This window comes from Sarcophilus harrisii, chromosome 3, assembly GCF_902635505.1.
Source record: "Sarcophilus harrisii chromosome 3, mSarHar1.11, whole genome shotgun sequence".
NCBI lineage: Eukaryota > Metazoa > Chordata > Mammalia > Dasyuromorphia > Dasyuridae > Sarcophilus > Sarcophilus harrisii.
In genome coordinates, this window is record NC_045428.1 from 404295034 (window position 1) to 404316754 (window position 21721).

Consider the following 21721-nt stretch of genomic DNA (forward strand, 5'->3'; position numbering starts at 1 on the left):
TTGGGCACATTTCCCTATTAGATGTATAGCAAAGACAGTTGAGAGGCTGCTTTCTGTAAATAATATAATAGTAATGCTTTAATACTTAAGTTGGTATATATGTGTGTCTCCTCTATCTTGGATGGGTTTTGTGAATTACTGTAACAGAAAAACAAAGAAAAAAAAACCAAAGACAAATTCCTGGTGTCCAACTTTCTGGTAACAAGGCACTCTGCCGTTTGCCAGGCAAGTCCTTGGATGAGAGATACATATTCCTTTGCCAGGCATGCACTGGAACTCTTTCCAGCTTGGTAAAACCTGCCAGGCTTTGTTCTCTGCTGGCACAGTTTTTAAGAACCCGGGGTCATTTATATGCCATGATGAGATATTAGATGTAGAAATCAGTGGTAAAAATACAACAGTAAGAAAAGTTCAAAATTCTTTTAGTTTGGCTTTTTAGAATCATGTTCTTATCCCTTGTTATCTAAAAAGTGTTGAAAAAAGTAAAGATAGGATTTTCTTAGTTTTTCTTTTTGTCTAGATCTTCTTTAAAACATAATTTGTTTTCCTTTTCTTGACAGTTAAGTTCAATGTAGTACAATTATGAAACCACAGAATTTTGTTGAATTTCAGGTTCATATGAATGCTTTTTTTGCTAAAAGAATGTTCTGTCTCTCAAGACACTGAATGACATGGATCTTATGGTTAGCTGTTCTTCAAAGGAGAAGAGTTCTTTAGAACAAAAAACTAAAAACTCAGGGATTGTCTATTAAATGTGGAATAGTTAAGACAAGTTATGGAATAAGAATGTAATGGAATAGTATTGTGCCATAAGAGATCATGAAAGAGATGGTTTCACAGAAGCCCAGAAAAACTTGTATGAGATGATGTAGGGTGAAATGAGCAGAACTAGGAGAATAATTTATATGACAACATTATAAAGAGGAACTTTAAAAGGCTTATCAGTGCAATGATCAACCATAATTCCAAAAGAGCAGTGAAAAAGCCAGGTACCCACCTTCTGACCAAGAGGTGACAGATTCAAGATTCAGAATAAAACATGCATTTTTTTTTGACAATGTGGAAATTTGCTTTACAAGGGTTTTGTCTTTTCCCCCCCTACATGTAGGAGGTAAGAGAGTGAAGGAATTTAAGGATAGGGCTTTCCCTCCCTCCCCAAAAGAAAAAGACGTCATTGAAGCATTTTAAAAAGAAATAAAAGAAGTACAGAAACAATTACAGACAAGCAGGACAGTTCAATTGTATAGTGAAAAAAAAAGAAAGGAAGATGTACATAACTGAGATTCACATAATCATATACATTCTTTGTTTTCTGTTCTCTCTCTCTCTCTCTCTCTCTCTCTCTCTCTCTCTCTCTATATATATATATATATATGAAATAGCCTATTTTATGATGATTATTAAATTCAGAATAAAAATAAAACTAAATTAAAAAAAAAAAGAACTCATGTTTTTCTTGCAGGTTTTTTCAGTTGGCATTGATGGTGCAAATATCCAGGAAGTTCTGAATGTTTCTGTTGACACACCTGAGAACCTAGCTGTCGATTGGGTTAATAATAAACTCTATGTAGTAGAGACCAGCGTCAATCGAATAGACATGGTGAATTTGGATGGGACCAATAGGGTCACCCTTATTACAGAAAATTTGGGAAATCCTAGGGGAATTGCCCTTGATCCAACTGTTGGGTAAGTTGCATAGGTATAACTTCAAAGTCTATATTTTTAGTCTTATTTTTCCCTCAGCCGACTTAATTCAATGAGATTTCAATAAATGCAGAATTGGGATATAGTTTGAAGAAAGAACAGAAAAGAAAAACATTAATGGGTATTGCATTGGAAAATTTAGAAAACACATTCTAATATTTTCAGCCTGTAATTTTAGATTCTTTCAAAATTAGAGGAATCAATACTGTATATTTCTAGAGAAGAGGAACTATTCTTTAAATATCCTTCCTAAGGACCTACCATGATGTTTTGGACACAGTAGTTGCTTGATAAATATTTGTTTTATTTATATTAATTGAATCAGTCTAAACATAATGGCTTCATCTGGTTTTTTATTCATTCCGGTGCAAAAAAAAAGACATTTTCAATCTTTCCCCTCTAGGAAAGACCCAAAATAAGTCTTTATTGCCAGCATTTACCCCTCATTATCTATTCCTGATTGTAAAAATAGCCTCTGTTTCTTCTCATAATTAACAAAAATTTTGGCATTATATGGCAGATAAAGAGAGTAACTGGATTGGTATGTTGGAGTGTGACAATCCAGGTTGCAAACATTTTTCACAAATCCTTAGTTTTGCAAAAGTTGTACTTAGCCTGAAAATATTCATTTTATTCTACCTGAGGATATTTCCTTTTAACCTAAAAGACATCCTTGCTGCCATATATTGTTGACCAGTTACTAAAAAAAACACAAGCCTTTGTGTAAGACAAATGAACACTTATTTAATTCTCACTATACACATATTTGCACAAATACTATATACTTGAAAAAACTAGAAGACTATATTCAATTCTCTTTGGCCCTTAGCATTAGTTTCTATTACCCTGCTGCCTAATTTCTTTTTGGTGCAGGCTTTTAGGGGATTGATTTATATTATGATTATTTAATAGTTAAATTGAAAATATTTGACTGAATTTGACTATCAGGCCCTTTGAAAAGTCATATGTGAACAAAGATATATATATAGTAAGCACTCTAAGAATAGTATTTCACCTCTTTGGGATAAATACTTTTTGAGAGAACACATTGAGAGTACTGTAGAATCAAATTAGTATTGTATCTGAAATCATGCTTAATATTACTGATAAATATTATGTGAAATGATTTCTAACATGAATATATCATTGTCATAAATGATGGCACCATATTTTAATACCTAATTAAGATAGATTCTATTTGATAGATTAACAGCAAATGTTTTATATTCCAATCATTTTCATGGTAGTGAACAAACTCAGGAAAGGTGATATATTGTAAAGTTTTAAAGTTCAAATTGTTCCTAATTTCTGCAAATGAAATCTCCACATAGGACACTTTTCTCTCTCATGGGGCTTTACTATTCAATAACAAGATCAATTAAAGTACTCTTTTCCATTTGTGGTGGGTATGGTGTTGATAGTTTAATTTCTGAGTTATAATGTTGGACAATATTCAAGACAGAAGGAAAATGTTCTCTAGGATGCTATATTGAGGCAAAAAAAAATCACCTACTGTACTTTATGAAGTGCTGGTTTTCTCAGTAAAAAAGGGGAATTCTAGGTTGCAACATAGAAAGTGTGGAGAAAATGTAGTTAATTGTATATGATTGCTATACCTGGGAATAGCCTAACAGATTTGTGTATTTCCACAGTTGGACCAGAGGAATTGTCTTTTCTGATTAACTCCTCACTGTTTCTGTTATTCTGATACATTCTTTGCTCTACTGCTTTAGATCTTGAACCCTCTTGTTTCCTGGGAAAAAATTCTCAACAGTCTTTAGATGCACTATGCAATAAAACCAGCCTTTCAGAACATGTTAAGGATGATAAAATGATATGAGAATTCCCTAGGAAACACACTTTCTATGTAAGCCTGTAAAACAGTTTCTTTTATCTTTTTTTCTTTGTAGTTATTTATTTTTCTCAGACTGGGATAGTCTTTCTGGGGACCCTAAGGTGGAAAGGGCCTTCATGGATGGCACCAACCGTCAAGATTTGATAAAAACAAAGCTGGGATGGCCTGCTGGGATAACTCTGGATATTATATCAAAGCGAGTTTACTGGGTCGACTGCCGGTTTGATTACATCGAGACTGTAACTTATGATGGACTTCAAAGGTTGGAATGCTTTTTTAAAATGACTTTACACATGGGGGTGAATGCAGGTAACAGAGGAAAAGACAAGGCAGGAAAATCACAAAATTAAAATATTGCTCAGTTGGTTGCCTTTATAATTGCATTTGTATGAAGTAACCTACACTGAAACTGTAAATCATGCATACCACCTACTGCATTTAGGCTTTGATTTTACCCATCTATACCTAGGACATATATTTTATTGGCATTCCTACTTGACCCTTTTTCTTTTTAATGCCTCTTATGGTTAGTTCTAAATAATCTTTTTATTTTATTTTTCTTCTGCTTTTCCCCTCCCCGCCTATTTATTCTGCTCCTAGAATCTTCATATTTGTTTAAAATTTTTGAGGTTCAGGAAATCCTGAACCTATATATCCTATTATATGTCCTTGATTCAAGGGCTGACTTTTGATTTAGAGTCCTCAAATATGAAACACAAGTGACAACATTTGAATGGAAAATATAGCATACTTCCTTTGTTCTTTTCTTTAGAATGTTTGCATTAGAACTAGTTGTAAAGTTAAGATTAATAATAGTATAGACCCTCTCTTTGTACTCCCCAAACTGTATTTAATATTTCTTTTCTTCCTAGACAATGAAAAAATTCTTTTCCAGGACCCTAAAAATATGTTGGCTAACATTCTTTTTTATTGTTTTATTTATTTTTTCTTTTGTTTGCCTCTACAAAAAACCACAAATATCTAACTCACCTTTCAAAATTAATGTTTCCAAGTGTATTTTTCAGAATTCTTGCTACTAATAGCATGTTCTAACATACTAATAGGATAGCTTTTGTATTCTTCATTTGTCAACTAGTTGTTTATGCCACTTAAGTATTTTGTTCTAAGGTCACAGGTTTGGAAAACATAAAAAGCCTTTTGCTTGGATGTAAATGGTATTTTGCCTGTGAAGTAATCTCACACTGGTGCTCAAGGTCACCAGTAAACCTTGCTCTGCTAGCGGCTAGATCAGAGAAATCAGGGGTTTGAGAGAGGAAACATCTTTATCATTGACATAGGAGCTCCTGAAACATTGAATGTATCTAAATGTATCCTTCTAAAATATTTAAGGTGTCACTTTAACTAATGGTTTAGGCTTTTTTTTTTTCACTTCCCTGGACATTTTCAACTTAGTATTAAAAAAAAAAAAAAAAAAAAAAAAACCTCTTCCTTGTTCCTAAACTTTTAAGTTTAAACTGGTTTTGCTTTTTTGTCTCAAAATCCTTTCTTTTTGGACAAAATACACATGAAAAAGATTATCCTGTGCATATTTCTTTCTTTCTTTCTTTCTTTTTTTGATAAGGTAGTTGAGATTAAATGACTTGTCCAGGGTTACACAACTAGTAAGTGTTAAGTATTGGAGGCTGGATTTGAACTCAGGTCCTCCTGATTTCAAGGCTTATTGCTCTATCTGCTGCATCACTTAGCTATCAAAAGATACTTAGAGCTGATATTTCTTATCCCCAAAGATTTTCATCTATCTTGTTTTTCTCATTAAGCCTCAGTTCTCAGGACCAGAGATGAAAAATGGAGCTCAGAGATGATATAATTCAACCCTTTCCTATTACAGATAAGAAGCTCAGGAATTAGGAAGCTCAGCTTATTATTAGGCACAGACCCAGAATTCTAATTTAGTCCCTGTCACAACAAACCCAACTTTTCTCTTTTCATCTTAAGATGCCCTTGTCATGCCTTTTCTATATTTCTTAACTTTGATTTAACTGTAACTGACTTAAATCGTTTTTAAAAAATAACCTTGTAGTTCATTGAAAAAAAGACATAACAATTGTTCCATAAAATGAACTGAAATTCTCAATCAAAAATCTTATGTGAAAACAGTTATATTCTAAATATTTTTGTTTTTTTTTGTCATTATTATTTTTGGTGCAGCAATTGGGTTAAGTAACTTGCCCACTGTCACACAGCTAGTGTTAAGTGTCTGAGGCTGAATTTGAATTAAAGTCCTCCTGACGTCAGGGCTGGTGTTCTATTCAGCTGTCCCAGGTTTCTTTTTATATTAATTACTTTAAGCCTCTTAACAACTTTTGATTATACTTTTTTATGTTGTCCACATCAGTTTTGAATTTTATCAAGCCATCCTGCTTTGCTTGTGAAATTTTTTTCCTCTAAAAATTTCAACTACTTATTTGTTGTTGTTCAGTCATTTTTAGTTATATCTGACTTTGTGACCCCAGTTGGGGTTTTCTCGACAAAGATATTGGAGAAGTTTGTCATTTCCTTTCCCAGTTCATTTTACAGATTAGGAGACTGAAGCAAATAAGGTGAAGTGACTTGCTCAAAGTCACACAGCTAAGTGTCTGAGGCTACATTTGATCTCAGGAAGAGAAGTCTTCCTGACTCCAAGATTGACACTATCCACTGTACCACTTAACTTTCCCAACTACCTAAAGGCATTAAAAATCATTTTCATCTTCCAGTTTTCTCCTACCTTATTGATGCTGAAAATATTATTCTTTCATCTAAGGCCTACTATTTGATTTCCTTGATTAAGTAGTTGAGCAGGGACAGTCATTGATATTGGAGGAGACCATGAATCTATGTATGGAAATGCATGTATGGCACAGACCAAACAAGTGAATAAAACCTTAGACTGGGAGTCAGAGTACTGCATTCATATCTTAATTCTTATTAATCATATGACTTTGACCAAATCATTTAATCTTCCTTATCTATAAAAAGAGAGTAGACATATTAATTCAATCTATTTAGAGTGTTGCATCAAAGAAGATAATGTATTTAAAAAGCTTTAAAAATGTCAATATATATGTAAATGTGAGTTGTTATATAGCCTGTTTTTTGCCAGGGTTTAGATATTATTCATTGAATATATTTTCTATTAATTTATGTATTTAAAAATTAACAAATGTCTTGAATTTAATACATCTTTAATGAATAAATATATATTGTATCTTTTATAACAGGAAGACAATTGCTCATGGGGGAGCCATAATTCCTCATCCCTATGGAATAAGTCTGTTTGAACACAATGTGTTCTTTACGGATTGGACAAGATTAGCAGTGATGAAGGCGAATAAATTTTCAGAATCCAATCCACAGATTATCTACCAGTCCTCCTTGAGGCCCTATGGAGTGACCATTTACCATGCTCTCAGACAGCCCTATGGTAAGCCTAAATGGAATGAAAAAATGGGATGTTTGTTACTGGAAATAGTTTAAAAAATTTATTTGTAAGCTTATGGAGGTTTTTAGTAAATGATACTATGTAATTTATGATGCTTATAATGTTGGGTGACCTAGAGACCAAAAAGTGCCTAATTATTGTCTTTGTTATTTGAAGACAACACTGCTGATAATGAATGAGTATTCTAAGAGGAGCCAACATGTGAACTATAATCTTTCCTCCATTGAATATGGTACTTCTAAATCACTTGTCAATGGGTCTCCAGTCATAGCATTTACTATTTATGATCCTGTCTTTTCATTTTACAAAGGAAAGTAGTATTTTAGATTGATTTTTTAATGCTAGGTTTATCTGCTAGATTCATTCTAAAAGTGGGAACAATATCCATGCAAAAAAGTAAATGGAAAACATATATGAAATGGATACTAGTAAAATTTTGTTGGGTAAGAGAAATCACTAGCAATTGGGAAGACAGGGAAGGAAGGAGGAAACAATAAAGATAGACATCCTGTAGGAGATGTCACTTGATTTGAGCTATGAAGTAGGGATTCTGTGAAATAGGTTTGAAGGGAGGATATTCCAGGTTCATGATGTCACATATGGGAAACTTACTTATAGCAATCCTTGCCTAGGTTATATGACTTTTAGTTGAGCTTTCAGGATATCTCATTATATGTGCATCTACTACACACACATATAAAATAGAATTTTATATATGTATATATATGTGCATACACATAGTTTTTCTATTCTGTTTATGGCTTAAATAGGCTATTGAGAAAATAAAAAGGACTTTTAATAATGTAAATGATGATTTAGAAAAAGACAAATTTTATTTTAAATTATCTTTCTAAGATTTTTTTCTTAATTGAACAAGGAAGAACTTTATAGGAATGAATGGAACAGATTTTTAAAAAGCAAAGATATTGAAATTTAGACCCTTAGAATTACGCCTGAAAAAGGTCACATGAGATACCAAATACTTTTTACATAGTTCTGCTGTTGCTGAAAAGTTTTTGAAGCTGCTGTTTGGAATTTCTTTCAGAGTTTCATAGGGAAGAACAGGAGAAAGAAGGAAACAAACATTTATTAAGCACCTATTGTATATCAGGAAAAACTTTTAAAATTTCTTATTTGATTTACATAGGAAGCCTGTAAGATAGACGCTATTATTACCATACCCATTTTACAGCTGAGGAAACTGAGGTTGAGATTAAGTGATTTGCCCAGGGCTACACAACTAGCATGTCTCTGTGGTTATGTTTTTCCTGCTACCAGGTCCAGTGCTCTATTCACTGCTCTACCAAGCTGTCTCCAAGAGAGAATGTAATGATCAATTTTCACAATGCCATTGTTTTAACTATAAATGCTGTTATCAGGTTGATCACTTTATTTACCAGACTTAGATTTGAATGACCTGTGGATATTTTCTTGTTTCTCTCTCTCTCTCTCTCTCTCTCTCTCTCTCTCTCTCTCTCTCTCTCTCTCTCCATGGATATTTTTACAAGTCAAATTCACCCTCTAAGATTTTCTTATAAGAGATTCAGAAGAAAGTACCACATATCTTAAAAGCAAAAAATTTCTAAGTAAACCTTTGAAAACAATTTGGCAGAGTTGTGAAGTAGCTGAAGTAATGATATAATACCTCCTGAGGTATTACCTGGTATTTTGAAAGGGACAATATTAATTTGGATATATAAATTGTGGGATGTTTATTAAAATCCTTTACTTTCTTTCAAAGTCATGATTCATATTTAGGTGCAGAAAATTTAACTTTAGTTTTTAGGAAGAAAACAAGTAATCTTTTAAAATTAAGTTTTGTTTTATTTCTTTGTATCTCTGGCTCTGTTTAGAGAGTTGCACATAAGGGTAGTTTAAAAAAACTTAATGACTGCTGAATTGTATTTAATTGAGTTTTGGGGAAAATATAAAAATAAAAATATTAATGACAGGAGAATACTTGGTAACTAATCATATCTAACTTCGCCTTCTAGTAAGGAATCCTTGTGGGAATAACAATGGAGGATGTGACCAGGTGTGTGTCCTTAGTCATAGAACTGATAATGATGGCTTGGGCTACCGTTGCAAATGCATCCTGGGATTTGACTTACATCCTGACGGAAGACGTTGCATTGGTAAGAAAAATGTTATGGCTGGTCTTATCAATCAGCTAAAACACTAAAATGCTCCATGTGTCCATGCTCTTTCCTACCTATCAGATGACATTTTTTTTTTTTTTTTTGGCTAGAATGGTTTTCCTTTGCTTCTTTGTCTCTGTCTCTCTGTTTCTCTCTCTCTCTGTGGCTTTTCCCTCCTTCCTTCCTTCCTTCCTTCCTTCCTTCCTTCCTTCCTTCCTTCCTTCCTTCCTTCCTTCCTTCCTTCCTTCCTTCTTTCCTTCTTTGTTTCTTTCTTCCTTTTTTCTTTCTAGAACTCAATATGATCTTTATAGACTATAGTAAGCCAGGTGCACTGTGGGCCTTTAGGAGATAATAATTGTTGCTGTTAGTAGAGTTTAAAGTGTGGGTTTCTACCTTGTTGGGTTTCCTATTTACTCCAGTTATTTTAGACTTTAATTTTGCTTCCCCTCTTAACTCTCTAGTTCTTTCTGATGACATGTTATACCCCTTCATGGACTTCCCTCTTGGATTTAAAAAGAAAAACTTGCTATGAATAATGCAAAAATGAAATTCTGAATGTTTTAAGTTGAGGTTCTTCTCTCTAATTAGCTTAACCTCGAATTTAGTGGTCCCTTCTCACTATCCATCTTAACTTTACCTCAAAAAGTTCTTCTCTACATTTTTAATAGCTTCTCTTAATCAATTAATGATATTTCTTGGAAAACTGGATAAATTTTTACCTAATTAAGGCCTTTCAAAGCCTTTGCTCCTTTAAAACAAAACATACATCCTTTCAATTTAATTATTTATTTTATCAATTTTCACTCCAGAGATTCCCTTTGTAGTTGCCAATTGTGATTTTTGGCTTTATTGCTACCTTGACAGATCCTAAAATTTAGGGCCTGTTACTCCTGCCCCATGGTGGAAGACTGGGCTTCATTTTAATTGTCCTCAGATAGCTCAGCCGATATGTCGAGTATTTTTGGATTCAAATAAAAATGTTTGTAATATCCTTAAAATTAGGTGCTGAACTACTTACCTTTTTAATTCTTATTCTCTTTCTCTCTCTCTAATTTTGTCCCACTGACTATAAATTGCATCTCCTGCCCTAAACCCAGCATTCCTTTTTTTCTGCCTCTTTTCTTCTGTCTTCCTGTTTTATGCTACCTTTTTCTTTTATCCCCAGGTTAAAAAAGCTTTTATTTAATGACTTGCCACATTTTCCATTTCTTCAATTCTTTTTCTTGCTGCTATTGTTGATGCTCAATATCTCAGTGCAGTTTCTGGCATGGGGGCCTTCACAGAGGACAACTAGAAAAAATGTGCTGAGAAATGGATTTTACAGATGGTTTTTGATGAGATTCCTGGGGAATTTCATGGAACTCCTGAATGGCTATATTCATGTAACATAGCAGTAGAATCCTTTCTAAAAGATGTTTCAAATAGAGACTTCATAGGAAGAAATGGCAGGTGGGAAATATATCTTCTTCCTAGCTGGTTCCTTTTCCTTTTCCTTTGTTCCTTTGTTTTTCTAACACTGTCACATTAATTTAAATCTATGTCTGAAACCCTTTGACCACATACTGTTATATTTTACTGCTAATGTCTTGTTTCCTGCTTTTCCTTTCTTTTTTCCCTTCTTTCCAACTATTTTCTATTCAAATTAATTTTGATTTTCACACTAACATGAAAATTATGGAAAAGACACTAAATGTATATTCATTTATTTGGGAATTATTTTTATGTTGAAGATGCCATTGAAAAATTAAACTTTTTTTTTTTAAATAATCTTTGTAGCTGTGCGGCAGTTTCTGCTCTTTTCATCCCAGTTGGCAGTGCGTGGGATCCCATTCAACCTCTCTACCCAGGAAGATGTCATCATTCCAGTGACAGGGAGCCCTTCCTACTTTGTTGGAATTGATTTTTATGCACAGGAAGACACTATTTTTTTTTCTGATACAACTAAGGATATTATTTACAAACAAAAAATTGATGGCACAGGTAGGATATAATCAATTTCTTTAAGTTCTCTGAAATATTTTAGCTAGAGAAATTTTATAGTAACTAAGTTAATAAGCTTTGATTTACTTAGCCTGATACTCTAATATCTTTAGTAAAATGGAATTTGACCAAGAGAAAAGCATCAATAGCTGCACTAATTAAAACAAACAAAAATATAATGAATAATAAAGTATTCATTTACATAAAATGCAATAAGCTCTCTGTTATTTGGCATGTAAGCCTTTGGAGTCATAATATAATAAATTATTTTAAATCTAATTTTGGTTTTAAATACATTTGATTGTATTCAAATTTTCTGAAAAAAGGTAATATATGTACATATTATCATTATTAATTATCATTATACAAGATGGTTGGATTAACCAATATACTCTAGCAAAAACATGGAGTAGTAAAAAGAGCAGTAGACTTGAAGAGCTGTTTATGGTATATACTAGCTCTGGATTGGGCAGCTTACTTTCCCTCTTTGATATCTAGTTTTTTCATCTGTAAAAGGGAGATAATAAATGTTATTAGCTAACTCATGAAGTTGTTGTAAGAATATTAGATAACAAAAGTCATCTAAGTAAAGTACTTTGTAAATCTTAAAGTGATTAGCATTCATCAAATATCAAATATAAAGTTACTGTGTCTTCACATAAGCATATATACATTTCTTGCTTGAGAGAACTAGAGAATGATTTTATCATGCTTAGGTAGCCCTGATGAAACTCAGCTGCAAGAAACTGTTGCAGAAAAGCAGTTTAGATTTCCTAGTCTCTTGCATGGACAGTTTGGTGGATAAGAGGACTGACTTTGTAGTTAGGAACTTCAAGTGTTGCCTTGGACACTGACTAGCTGTATGATTTTAGATAAGTCACTTGACTTCTCAGATAATTCTTTGTGATCATAAATTGCACATATTACATGCATCGATAAAAGAAATTTCTACTCTTGAAGTTGTTCACATTGATGAAATCATGTTCAAACCAAATCAATCTCTTCAACATTAACACTAGTATACAAAATAATACCATAAAGAATGGATGGTAACTACTTTCTATTAAAACAGATAAACGATTGTAACTATTGTATAGAGTCATAGCTCTAGATTCCCGCTACTTCCTCGTCTCATAATCCTTATTATAATCTCAACTTGCTCCATCAGTCTTCTGGAATACTCAAAAATCAGAATAAAAGATACAAAAAAGTCAAGTCAAATCAATAAGCATTTATTAAATACCTATTCTGTGACAAGAATTTCATTAAGAGCTAGAGATACAAAGAAATGCAAAACCAATCTGTGCTTTCAAGAAACTCATAATACAATTAGATTAGACTCCTTTCCCCCTCCAAAAAACAAGCAAACAAACCCCAAACCAACCCAACATTGACTTGAAATCTGTTGGGCATTTAAATTTTTTTTCAAATTAGTTCCAGTCATTCATTACCTTAGCCTATTAGGTTGTGAGCTTTGTGCACCCAGTGCATACCTCACAAAAAGTAGGCAATAACACATGTTTTTTGACTGTTGGACTCTACTTAAATAGGTGGGATCTATAAAGGTCTTGTATTCCTGATAAGATATGGACTCCTGCGAAGATTAAGTTATGTACAAAGTCTGTAATGGAATGAAAATTACATTTAAAGTGCCCTCAGTCTCAATCATGTGACCTAAGTACATAAAAAGAGACTAGAATTGATTTACTTAAGTATTCTTAATTGTATTACCTCTATACTATAAAATGATCTATTTTCTGGCACCAATTTGCGTCTTGTCAACTAGTTGTACAGGGAAGATTTATAACTGGTTCTTTTTCATTTATCTCATTTTCATTTTTTTTCTTTTTTTACTTTCCTGAATAGAAGAGATTATTTTTTCTGAGAGTCATGTATTTTGTTTGAGAACACCCCAGAGTTAGCTAGCATTTATGTAACTGAAGTTTGTAAAGCACTTCACATATTTAACATATTTAATCTTTACAAAAATCTTTTGAGGTAGGTATTATTATTATCTTTACTTTAAAGACAAGGAAACTGAAGCACAGTGAAAACTAATTGTGCCCAGGGTCACATCTATTAGACAGGATTTGAACTCTCTTGATTCCCAATCTTGCGTTCTATCTACTGGGCTATCTAATTGCCTAGTTCTCTTTTGAATTTCTGAAGAGAAATTCCAAATACTTGAAATTATGTAGTATAAGAATCTATCTATCTGCCTATCTGTCTTTTTGTTTGGTTGTTTTGGTCATATCTGACTCTTCATGACCCATTTTGGGATTTTCTTAGCAAAGATACTGGGTAGTTTACATTTCCTTCTCCAGCTCATTTTCTAGATGAGGAAACTAAGGCAAACTGAGTTAAGTGACTTGCCTAGAATCATATAGTAAGCATTTGAGGCCAGATTTGAACTCAAGAAGATGAGTCATTCTATCTACTGTACCATTTAACTGTCACACATATGTATATATATGTACATAGGTATGTGTACTCTCAATTACTTAAATGAATCTATGATCTCATTGATTTAGGAATTCCCCCAATGAGGCAGCTAGCAATAAATAATATCTAAATCTATAATCAGATGAATTTCCCTGATGTAGATCTTTAAACAGGTGAAAAAGAATTGAAAAAGTTGCAAAGAAAGGAAAAATATTTTTTCTTCTTCCCACATCTGATTCTGAGGTCTGTGTTGTGGAATATTTGCTAATTTTTTGAAAAACTTGGCAATGCTGTCAATATGGATGACTCGAGTTAAGAGTTTGGGAGTTAATACCTGTGAGCAACCCCCACAACTCGTGCTGGGCAGTACCAGATCACCAAGGCTATCTAAGGATGATTTTCATAAATGAGTGAAAATACATATCACATATTCAGATCTTTTCCAATGAAAAAAACTTGTCTGATGGAAGGTTGAGGGAGGAAGGGTAGAGATAGACTAAAGCAATGTGAGCTCTTAATTTATTAGGCTTATATTTTCCCTTTGAGATCTAAAACTCTCAGGAGTAGTTTGGTATTTTATTTGCATAATGTTATTATTTGTGAATATAAGATTATATTCTGTGAATCCAAATGGCTTTTAATTTTTATCACTATAAAATTAATTAAAACTAATTATATTATCTTTAATTAAAAAATTATTTGTTTCTGTTTTTCTAATTTCTTCCCTTCATTTCTGTATAGTATTAATAGTATTAAAAAATTCTTTTTACATGATTGCTGAACCATGCTTTAACTATACATAATGCCTTTATTTAAACACAAGTGAAAGATTTTAAAGTCATATGTATATATATATACATACATACATATATATGTATATAAATAAATAAAGAAAACATATATGTTTTTTAACTCTTAGGAAGAGAAATAATCACAGCCAATAGGGTGGAAAGTGTTGAAGATTTAGCTTTTGATTGGATTTCAAAGAATCTTTATTGGACAGATCCCAGATACAGGAGTATCAGTGTCATGAGATTAGTGGATAAATCAAGACGAGCAATAGTTCAGAACTTAAACAATCCACGATCAATAGTAGTCCATCCAGTTATTGGGTAAGTAAATATGTGCCTACTTGTATTTTCTTTTTTAAGAACTTGGTACTCTAGGTCCTGGGTATTCTAAGTCTACAATCATTGAAAAATGATGCTTTTGGGCATTTGGTTTGTTGGTTTGCTAATATAAGATTGTATTCTTTGAATCCAAATAGCTTTTAATTTTATCTCTACAAGACTAAATGAAACTAATCACTTTATCTACCTTTTACAAAATTCCTTCAAGTTTCATATTTCCTAATTTATTTTCCTTTTATTCCCTCATGATTGTCATAATTGCAGAATTGTGCTTTTGCACAAGGTAAAATAGATTCTATAGTGAAGGAATATCCAATGGAATTATCTTTAAAGGCCTAGATTCTGTTCCTGTTTTAATGTATTGATATAAAGTTAAGCAAAACTTGCCTGTTAATTCAGTAGGATCTATATTTTCTAAAAATCTCTTAGACCCCAGATAAAGTTCCATGTATTTTACTATTATGTATTCTATAATGTCAGACAAGTTAAGACAGAGCAGTTTACAATGTTCCTTTTCAGGACTTACATTACCAAATGCGAACATGATGAAAAGCTTAGTTGTATTTTCAGAACAATTAACTGCAAGAAATATAGTTTTGTTTTGAATGGTATGATGAAAAGAGAGGCTAGTATCCCTTATGTACTTCATTGTGGTGAGAGACTGACCATGAATACTAAAATCATGCAAATCAAATCTTGCTAATTTTGTTTAGCTGTTTTAGCTTTGTCTTTATAAAATTGTTTGAGAAATCTTTAAAAATAGTGTCTTTATTAGTGAGGAACTTTATTAACTTCCATACTAAATATGTGTTCACCCCAGGAATTTGTTAACAAACTTAAATTATGATTCCCAGTTTTGAAAAGTTATCTTATTTATTCTCATGTATTTTCTTTGATATACCTAAAATCACTTCATTTATAAGGGAATTTCAGTGAGGAAGCTCCCTTTACTGTAGAGTTTTCAAAAATAGGGTTCAAGGGACTGCAACACTTTGGTTGCTACCAAACTACACCAAAATGTAATTGGGAAATATTCAACAAATAAATAAATAATACAATAGAACATAGATAATGTAAACATGTAGTTTAAAAAGTCACTATATTGCTTCAGGCATCCTTTCATATGGTTTAGTGGCCTAGGTTCTATTCAAGTCTGATACTGTTGAACAATACGAGTGTTTAGAAATTCCTAGGGTCACAGAGCCGGTGCATGTTAATGGTAGTTCTCAAATTGTGATCTTTCTGATTTCAAAACTCTTTCTCTCATAGGTCCAGATAAAAGATAATTAAGATCATTTTAGAACTTTGTGCATTAATTATCTATGTGCATATGTGTACATGCGCATATATCCTCCTACATTTAATATTATTTTCTTACACACAAATAACTTCTATTTTTTGTATGCATATCTTAATAATATGCATATGAATATATGAATGTGTTAGCATATTTTATCCCCTCTCCTTTTTTAAAAAATGGTGTTGGTCACATTTTGATAGCTGTATTTTGTATTCAGTTATATCACTAGTTAATTCATGGAGATAACTTAAAAGTTCAGTTTTGTGTAGAGAAAATAAATCAGAATTTAGGGAAACTCTACTTGACTTAGGGTTGGTGCACATTTTTTATGTTCTTGAGTCAATGTTCTTCATTCATATCCCCATATTTTAGGTATATATTCTGGACAGACTGGTACCGTCCTGCTAAAATTATGAGAGCCTGGAGTGATGGATCTCATTCAGTGCCAATAGTGAATACCACTCTTGGATGGCCTAATGGTTTGGCATTAGACTGGGGGTAAGTTACTGAGTTTCAGGTGTAGAATGTGATATGAGGGATTTTGGGGGTGATGCTAAAAGGAAGACATGAACTTGAAATGATATCTGGTAGGATGTTGGTATTTGTTAGAATAGTTAGGAGAATGGACAAAACTACTTAAAAACAAAATATAAATATTATCTCTTAACTACAGTTTTACCTATACCTACATTTAAATCATATACATGTTACTGAAATGTGGAAGAGAGGTTAATCAACTAGCACTTATTAAATGCCTTTTATGTTCTAAAGTCAGTTAAGTGATGGAACGGATAGAGTGCCAGGCCTGAAGTCAGGAATATTCATCTTCCTGATTTCAAATTTAACCTTAGATACTTTTCATGTATGAGCATGAGCAAGTCACTTAAACCCATTTGCCTCAGTTTCCTCATCTGTAAAATCAACTGGAGAAGGAAAAGCAAATTAATCCAGTATCTTTGCCAGGGAAACCCCAAATGGGGTCATGAAGAGTAAAATGGAACTGAAAAATAACGAAAAAATGAAATGAATAGAAACTATGTGTTATGCAGTTTATAAATATCACAACACTAAGTGTTTTATTGTATTGTATTTTATCATTTGATCATCACGATCACCCTGGGAAGAAGGTGCAAAGATTGATGATCATTTTGGAGAAATATTGCATAGGAGATTCATGGTCAGGTAGGGTTTGGAATAAATAATCCCTGAGGTCCCTTATAATTCTAACCTTCTCTTATTCTAGGACTCACTGGGTAGTAATATACCAATCAGATCACATTTAATCAAACCTCTAGGGATAGCTAGATGGTGTAATGGATACAGCACTGACCCTTGAGTCAGCTGAACCTGAGTTCAAATTCAGTCTCAAACACTTAACACTTCCTAGCTGGGCAAGTCACTTAACCCCAATTTCCTCAAGCTTCCCCCCAAAACCCATCCATTTGTCAAATTTCTTTTATTTTTAACTGCCATGTAAGGAATTATGGGGGAATGCAAAAAAAAGTTTATGATATATAAGTTGCCTTCAGAGGAAGGAAATATAGTTTAAGAACTGGGACACATGAGAAGATAAGAAAGAGAACAAGGCAGTAGATGGTAAATAGTACAGGATTACAGAGGAAGGAAGAAACTTTTGGAAATAAATGCATTCAGCATTTTTATGTGTATCATGAATATTACTTGACCCTCTGCTTTTTCAGAAGTTCAATTCTAAAACAATAGGAAGCCCAAAGCCACTTTAAAAAAATACAATGGATGGAAATTTACTTGATGGAAATAATATTATTATTTTAGATTATTTAGAAATTATTATTTCTTACATGTGATACAGATTAAAAATAATATTATTATTATGCTGTATAAGTATAAATGTTTCTCCTATCTAATTGAAGGGCAGTAAATAGGTCATTGGACTTGAAGCCAGAAGTGCTGAATTTGAATTCTACCTCTGGCACTTGCTACCATGTGCTAATAACTTAATATCTCTGAATCTTTGTTTTATCATCTGTAAAATGGGGATCACAAAAAGGATAATAATAATGTTAACAATCACTAGTATTTATATGGTACCTACTATGTGTTACAGGCAGTTTAATGGTGCCTTAGTACAGAGCACTGGACTTGACGTTAGGAAGACTCATCTTCATTCAAACCTGGTCTCAGATAGCTATGTGACTCTGAACAACTTACTTAACCCTGAATGCTTCAGTTTCCCCATCTGTAAAATGAGGTGGAGAGGGAAATGGCAAACTACTCTAATATCTTTGTCCATAAAAACCCCCAATAAGGTCACAAACAGTCTGTTACAACTGAAAAATGGCATGAAAAAAAAAAACTATGTTCTAGCACCGTGCTAGGTGTTTTACAAATATTGTATCATCTGATCCTCATAACACTCTGCGAGGTAGGTTTACAGTTAAGGAAACTGAAGCAAACCAGAGTTAAGTGTCTTGCCCAAAGTCACACAGTAAATATCTGAAGCCAGATTTGAAATCATCTTCCTGACTCCAAGTCCTTGATACTTCCAGATAACTATTTACAGAGCTATCATGGAGCTGAAGCTAATGTTCATAAAGTTCTTTGTAGATTTTTTTTTTTTTTTTTTGCTGAGGCAATTGGGGTTAAGTGACTTGCCCAGAGTCATACAGCTAGGAAGTATTAAGTGTCTCAGACCAGATTTGAACTCAGGTCCTTCTGACTTCAGGGCTAGTGCTCTAACCATTATGCAACCTAGCTGCCCCATTTGTAGATCTTAAGGTCTTATAAATAGTTTGGTTAGAATGCAGGATTTGGAATCAGGAAAACCTGAGTTCAAATTCTGACATAAATTCCATCTTTGGACATGTCACTGAATGTCTATTAGCCTCACTTTTCTCATGTGTAAAATTGGTATAATTTCAATACTTGCCTCACTAGGTTATTGTGAGTAGTGACTGAATTGACATGAGTTAAAGTACTTTACAAACTTTCAAGTGCTACACAAATGTTAGTTATCTATCTTTATTACCATTGTTTAACAAACTGATAATTTTACTGTTGTTATTTTAGTGCTTTGCGGCTTTACTGGGTAGACGCCTTTTTTGATAAGATTGAGCACAGCACATTTGATGGTCTGGATCGACGGACCCTTGAGCGCATTCACCAGATGACTCATCCATTTGGCCTTACAATCTTTGAAAGTGAGTTTGAAAGAGTAAAACAACTCATCTAATGTGACCTTTTTCTCCAAATGTTCATACATAGCTGTTATGATTGAAATAAAGATAAGTTGAGGTACAAAGTCCCAAGCACTTTTAGTTAACTGACAAGGTGTGAATTTGCCAATAAACAGGGTTTTAGTCACCTCATAAAAGTTAAGATTCTGAAATGGGCTTGTTTCCCTTTTTTTTTTAAGACAAAAGGAGGAGCACCCAGAAATAAATGGCAGCATCATAGATAAGAAAACAGTATCATTGGATATGAAGATTGTAGCATTATAGACGTGAGGAGCAATATGATAGGCTGGAAGTTTAGGAAAGAGAGAGCAGCAAGATACCTCTTTCCATCTTGTTGCTAAGAAATGTTTATCATTTGAGACTACATAATTTCCACGCAAAATTTCAAATTGTTGGTGGTATAATGATTAAGGAATTAGGGAACATGCAGTCCAATAATCTTCTCAGGCTATAATTCTATCAGTATTCTTGGAATTTTTAAAAGGACTTTGTTGATTTCCTTGTAATCTTCTATTGAAATATGTCATGTTTTTAAAAATTATAATGGCATTTGCTAAGATATGCCTTTGCTTTTATATATGATGGAAACTAATAATAACTTGATTGTTATTTTAAGAATAGAAACATTTATTGGTTTACAATATAAGGAGAACCCTATTGTGAGTGCAAGGGAGTGATGTTTCCAAGTAATACAAATGAGATTTAGAAATAAGACTGACCTATTTCTTTGATCATATCTCATGTGCCTTAATCATGTTGTCACTAACATAATTAAAAGCTCAATTAATAGAAATAGCCAGGGAATGGAGGTGTGCCGGTTAACTGATGTTAAGTAGAAAACCTCCTTGTTTCAATATCTGTTTTTAAAAAATCATTGCAAGGCAGATCAGTATAGTTTTGAATTATGCCTCAGCCCCTTCCTAAGGGAATGACCCATTAATTAAGTTTATGTCATTCATTCCACAAGTATTTATTGAGCACATATTATGTGACAGAAACTGTGTCCTATAAAAATACAACAGTCCCAGTTTTTATATATTTTAAAAGTTTTAAAAATTTAATGTGTGTATATTTGTGGTTATGTATGTGTAAGTTTTTGTGTTTGTGTATGTGTGTGTATGTGTATAGGAGGAATAAAATATGTACACTTATCAATAAACATAAAACTATAAAAAGTATATACATATATCTTAAAAGTTCATACACATACCAGTAAACATAAAACTATAAAAAGTACATATAAGATCATTTTAGGGGCAGAAGTAAGGCACTAGCTGCATCAGGAAAGGCCTGAGACAGCAGATGGAACTTGAGTAGAATCTTGAAGGAAGCTAATGAGCCACCCACTCTGCAATATAGATTTTATTCCTTTTCCAGTAACAAGTAATACTAATGATTAAAAGAGGGAAAGTACTGGGATTAAGAAGGGTTCTGGAAGGTTTTATGAAAGAGATGAGATTTTAGTTGGATATTAAAAGGAAGCCAGTTGGTGATTAGAATGGAGGTGGTCAGATCATACTGCTAATGTCTTGGGTTTAATATCTATGAAATGAATTAATTTATTTAGATGATTTCTATCAGACAAGATTTTTTTAGACCATTGATTACTTTTCTCATTTCTCTCTTTTCTATAGCATTCTAAAATGTATGAATTACTTTTCTTTTTTATCATAATGTAGAACAAGACATTTAACTGCATCTTTGATAATTGATAATTAGATACTTCAGGTTACAATTCTATTAAAATTATGTAATATTAAGTGATATTTATAATATGATTTTATAGACATAAATGCATGGGTGATGAAGCAAATTCTTTACCAATTTAAGAGTATTTCCCTAATTTGTTTTATTAATTAAATCTTTAATCATTTTTATCATCATTTTTCTTTTTTATATTTAACCATTTTTAAAATAAAAAGTTGAGTATGAGAAAAAAGTTGGGAGTTATTTTTAGAATGCAGAGGATGGAATTTTAGAAATGGCAGAAGTATATTTTCTGTTTCCTATTCTAATGCTCTTTCTAATAGATGAGTTAATTAGCATTGGAATTGTGCCTGACATACATTAGGCACTTAATAAATATTTGTTGATTGGCTGGTCAACTGATTGAATGGGACAAAACAATCATATGATGTTAAAATTTTAAAAATGTAAATATACATTTTAAACAAGCACAAAACATCCTGTGCATTCTCTATTGAAAAAACAGAGATATATTTATTTATAATACATAGAATAGTCATTTCTTATTGGGGAACCCCTCATTTTTCCTATTAATAATAGTTTTTTTTTTCAAAATACATGCAAAGATAGTTTTCAACATCCATCCCTGCCAAAACCTGTATTCCAAATTTTTCTCCCTCCCTTCCCCCAACTCCCTCTCCTAGACAGGAAGCAATGCAATATATTTTAAACATGTACAATTCTTCTATACATATTCCCAAATTTATCATGCTGCACAAGAAAAATCAGATCAAGAAGGGAAAAAAATGAGAAAAAATAAGCAAACAAC

The 21721-nt window shown here is 32.6% G+C and overlaps 1 protein-coding gene across 6 annotated transcripts in view; it reads left to right on the forward strand.

Moving 5' to 3' along the window:
* The window catches only part of LRP2 (LDL receptor related protein 2), a 233801-nt gene that overhangs the window by 82287 nt on the left and 129793 nt on the right, over positions 1 to 21721 (forward strand). For all 6 annotated transcript variants that reach the window (XM_023499266.2, XM_023499267.2, XM_031960509.1 and 3 more), the window contains exons 12-19: positions 1463 to 1686; positions 3615 to 3821; positions 6781 to 6983; positions 8996 to 9136; positions 10916 to 11119; positions 14481 to 14673; positions 16364 to 16489; positions 19040 to 19170. In XM_023499266.2, the coding sequence (XP_023355034.1) occupies positions 1463 to 1686; positions 3615 to 3821; positions 6781 to 6983; positions 8996 to 9136; positions 10916 to 11119; positions 14481 to 14673; positions 16364 to 16489; positions 19040 to 19170 (1429 nt within the window). The remainder of the gene's footprint in view (positions 1 to 1462; positions 1687 to 3614; positions 3822 to 6780; positions 6984 to 8995; positions 9137 to 10915; positions 11120 to 14480; positions 14674 to 16363; positions 16490 to 19039; positions 19171 to 21721) is intronic.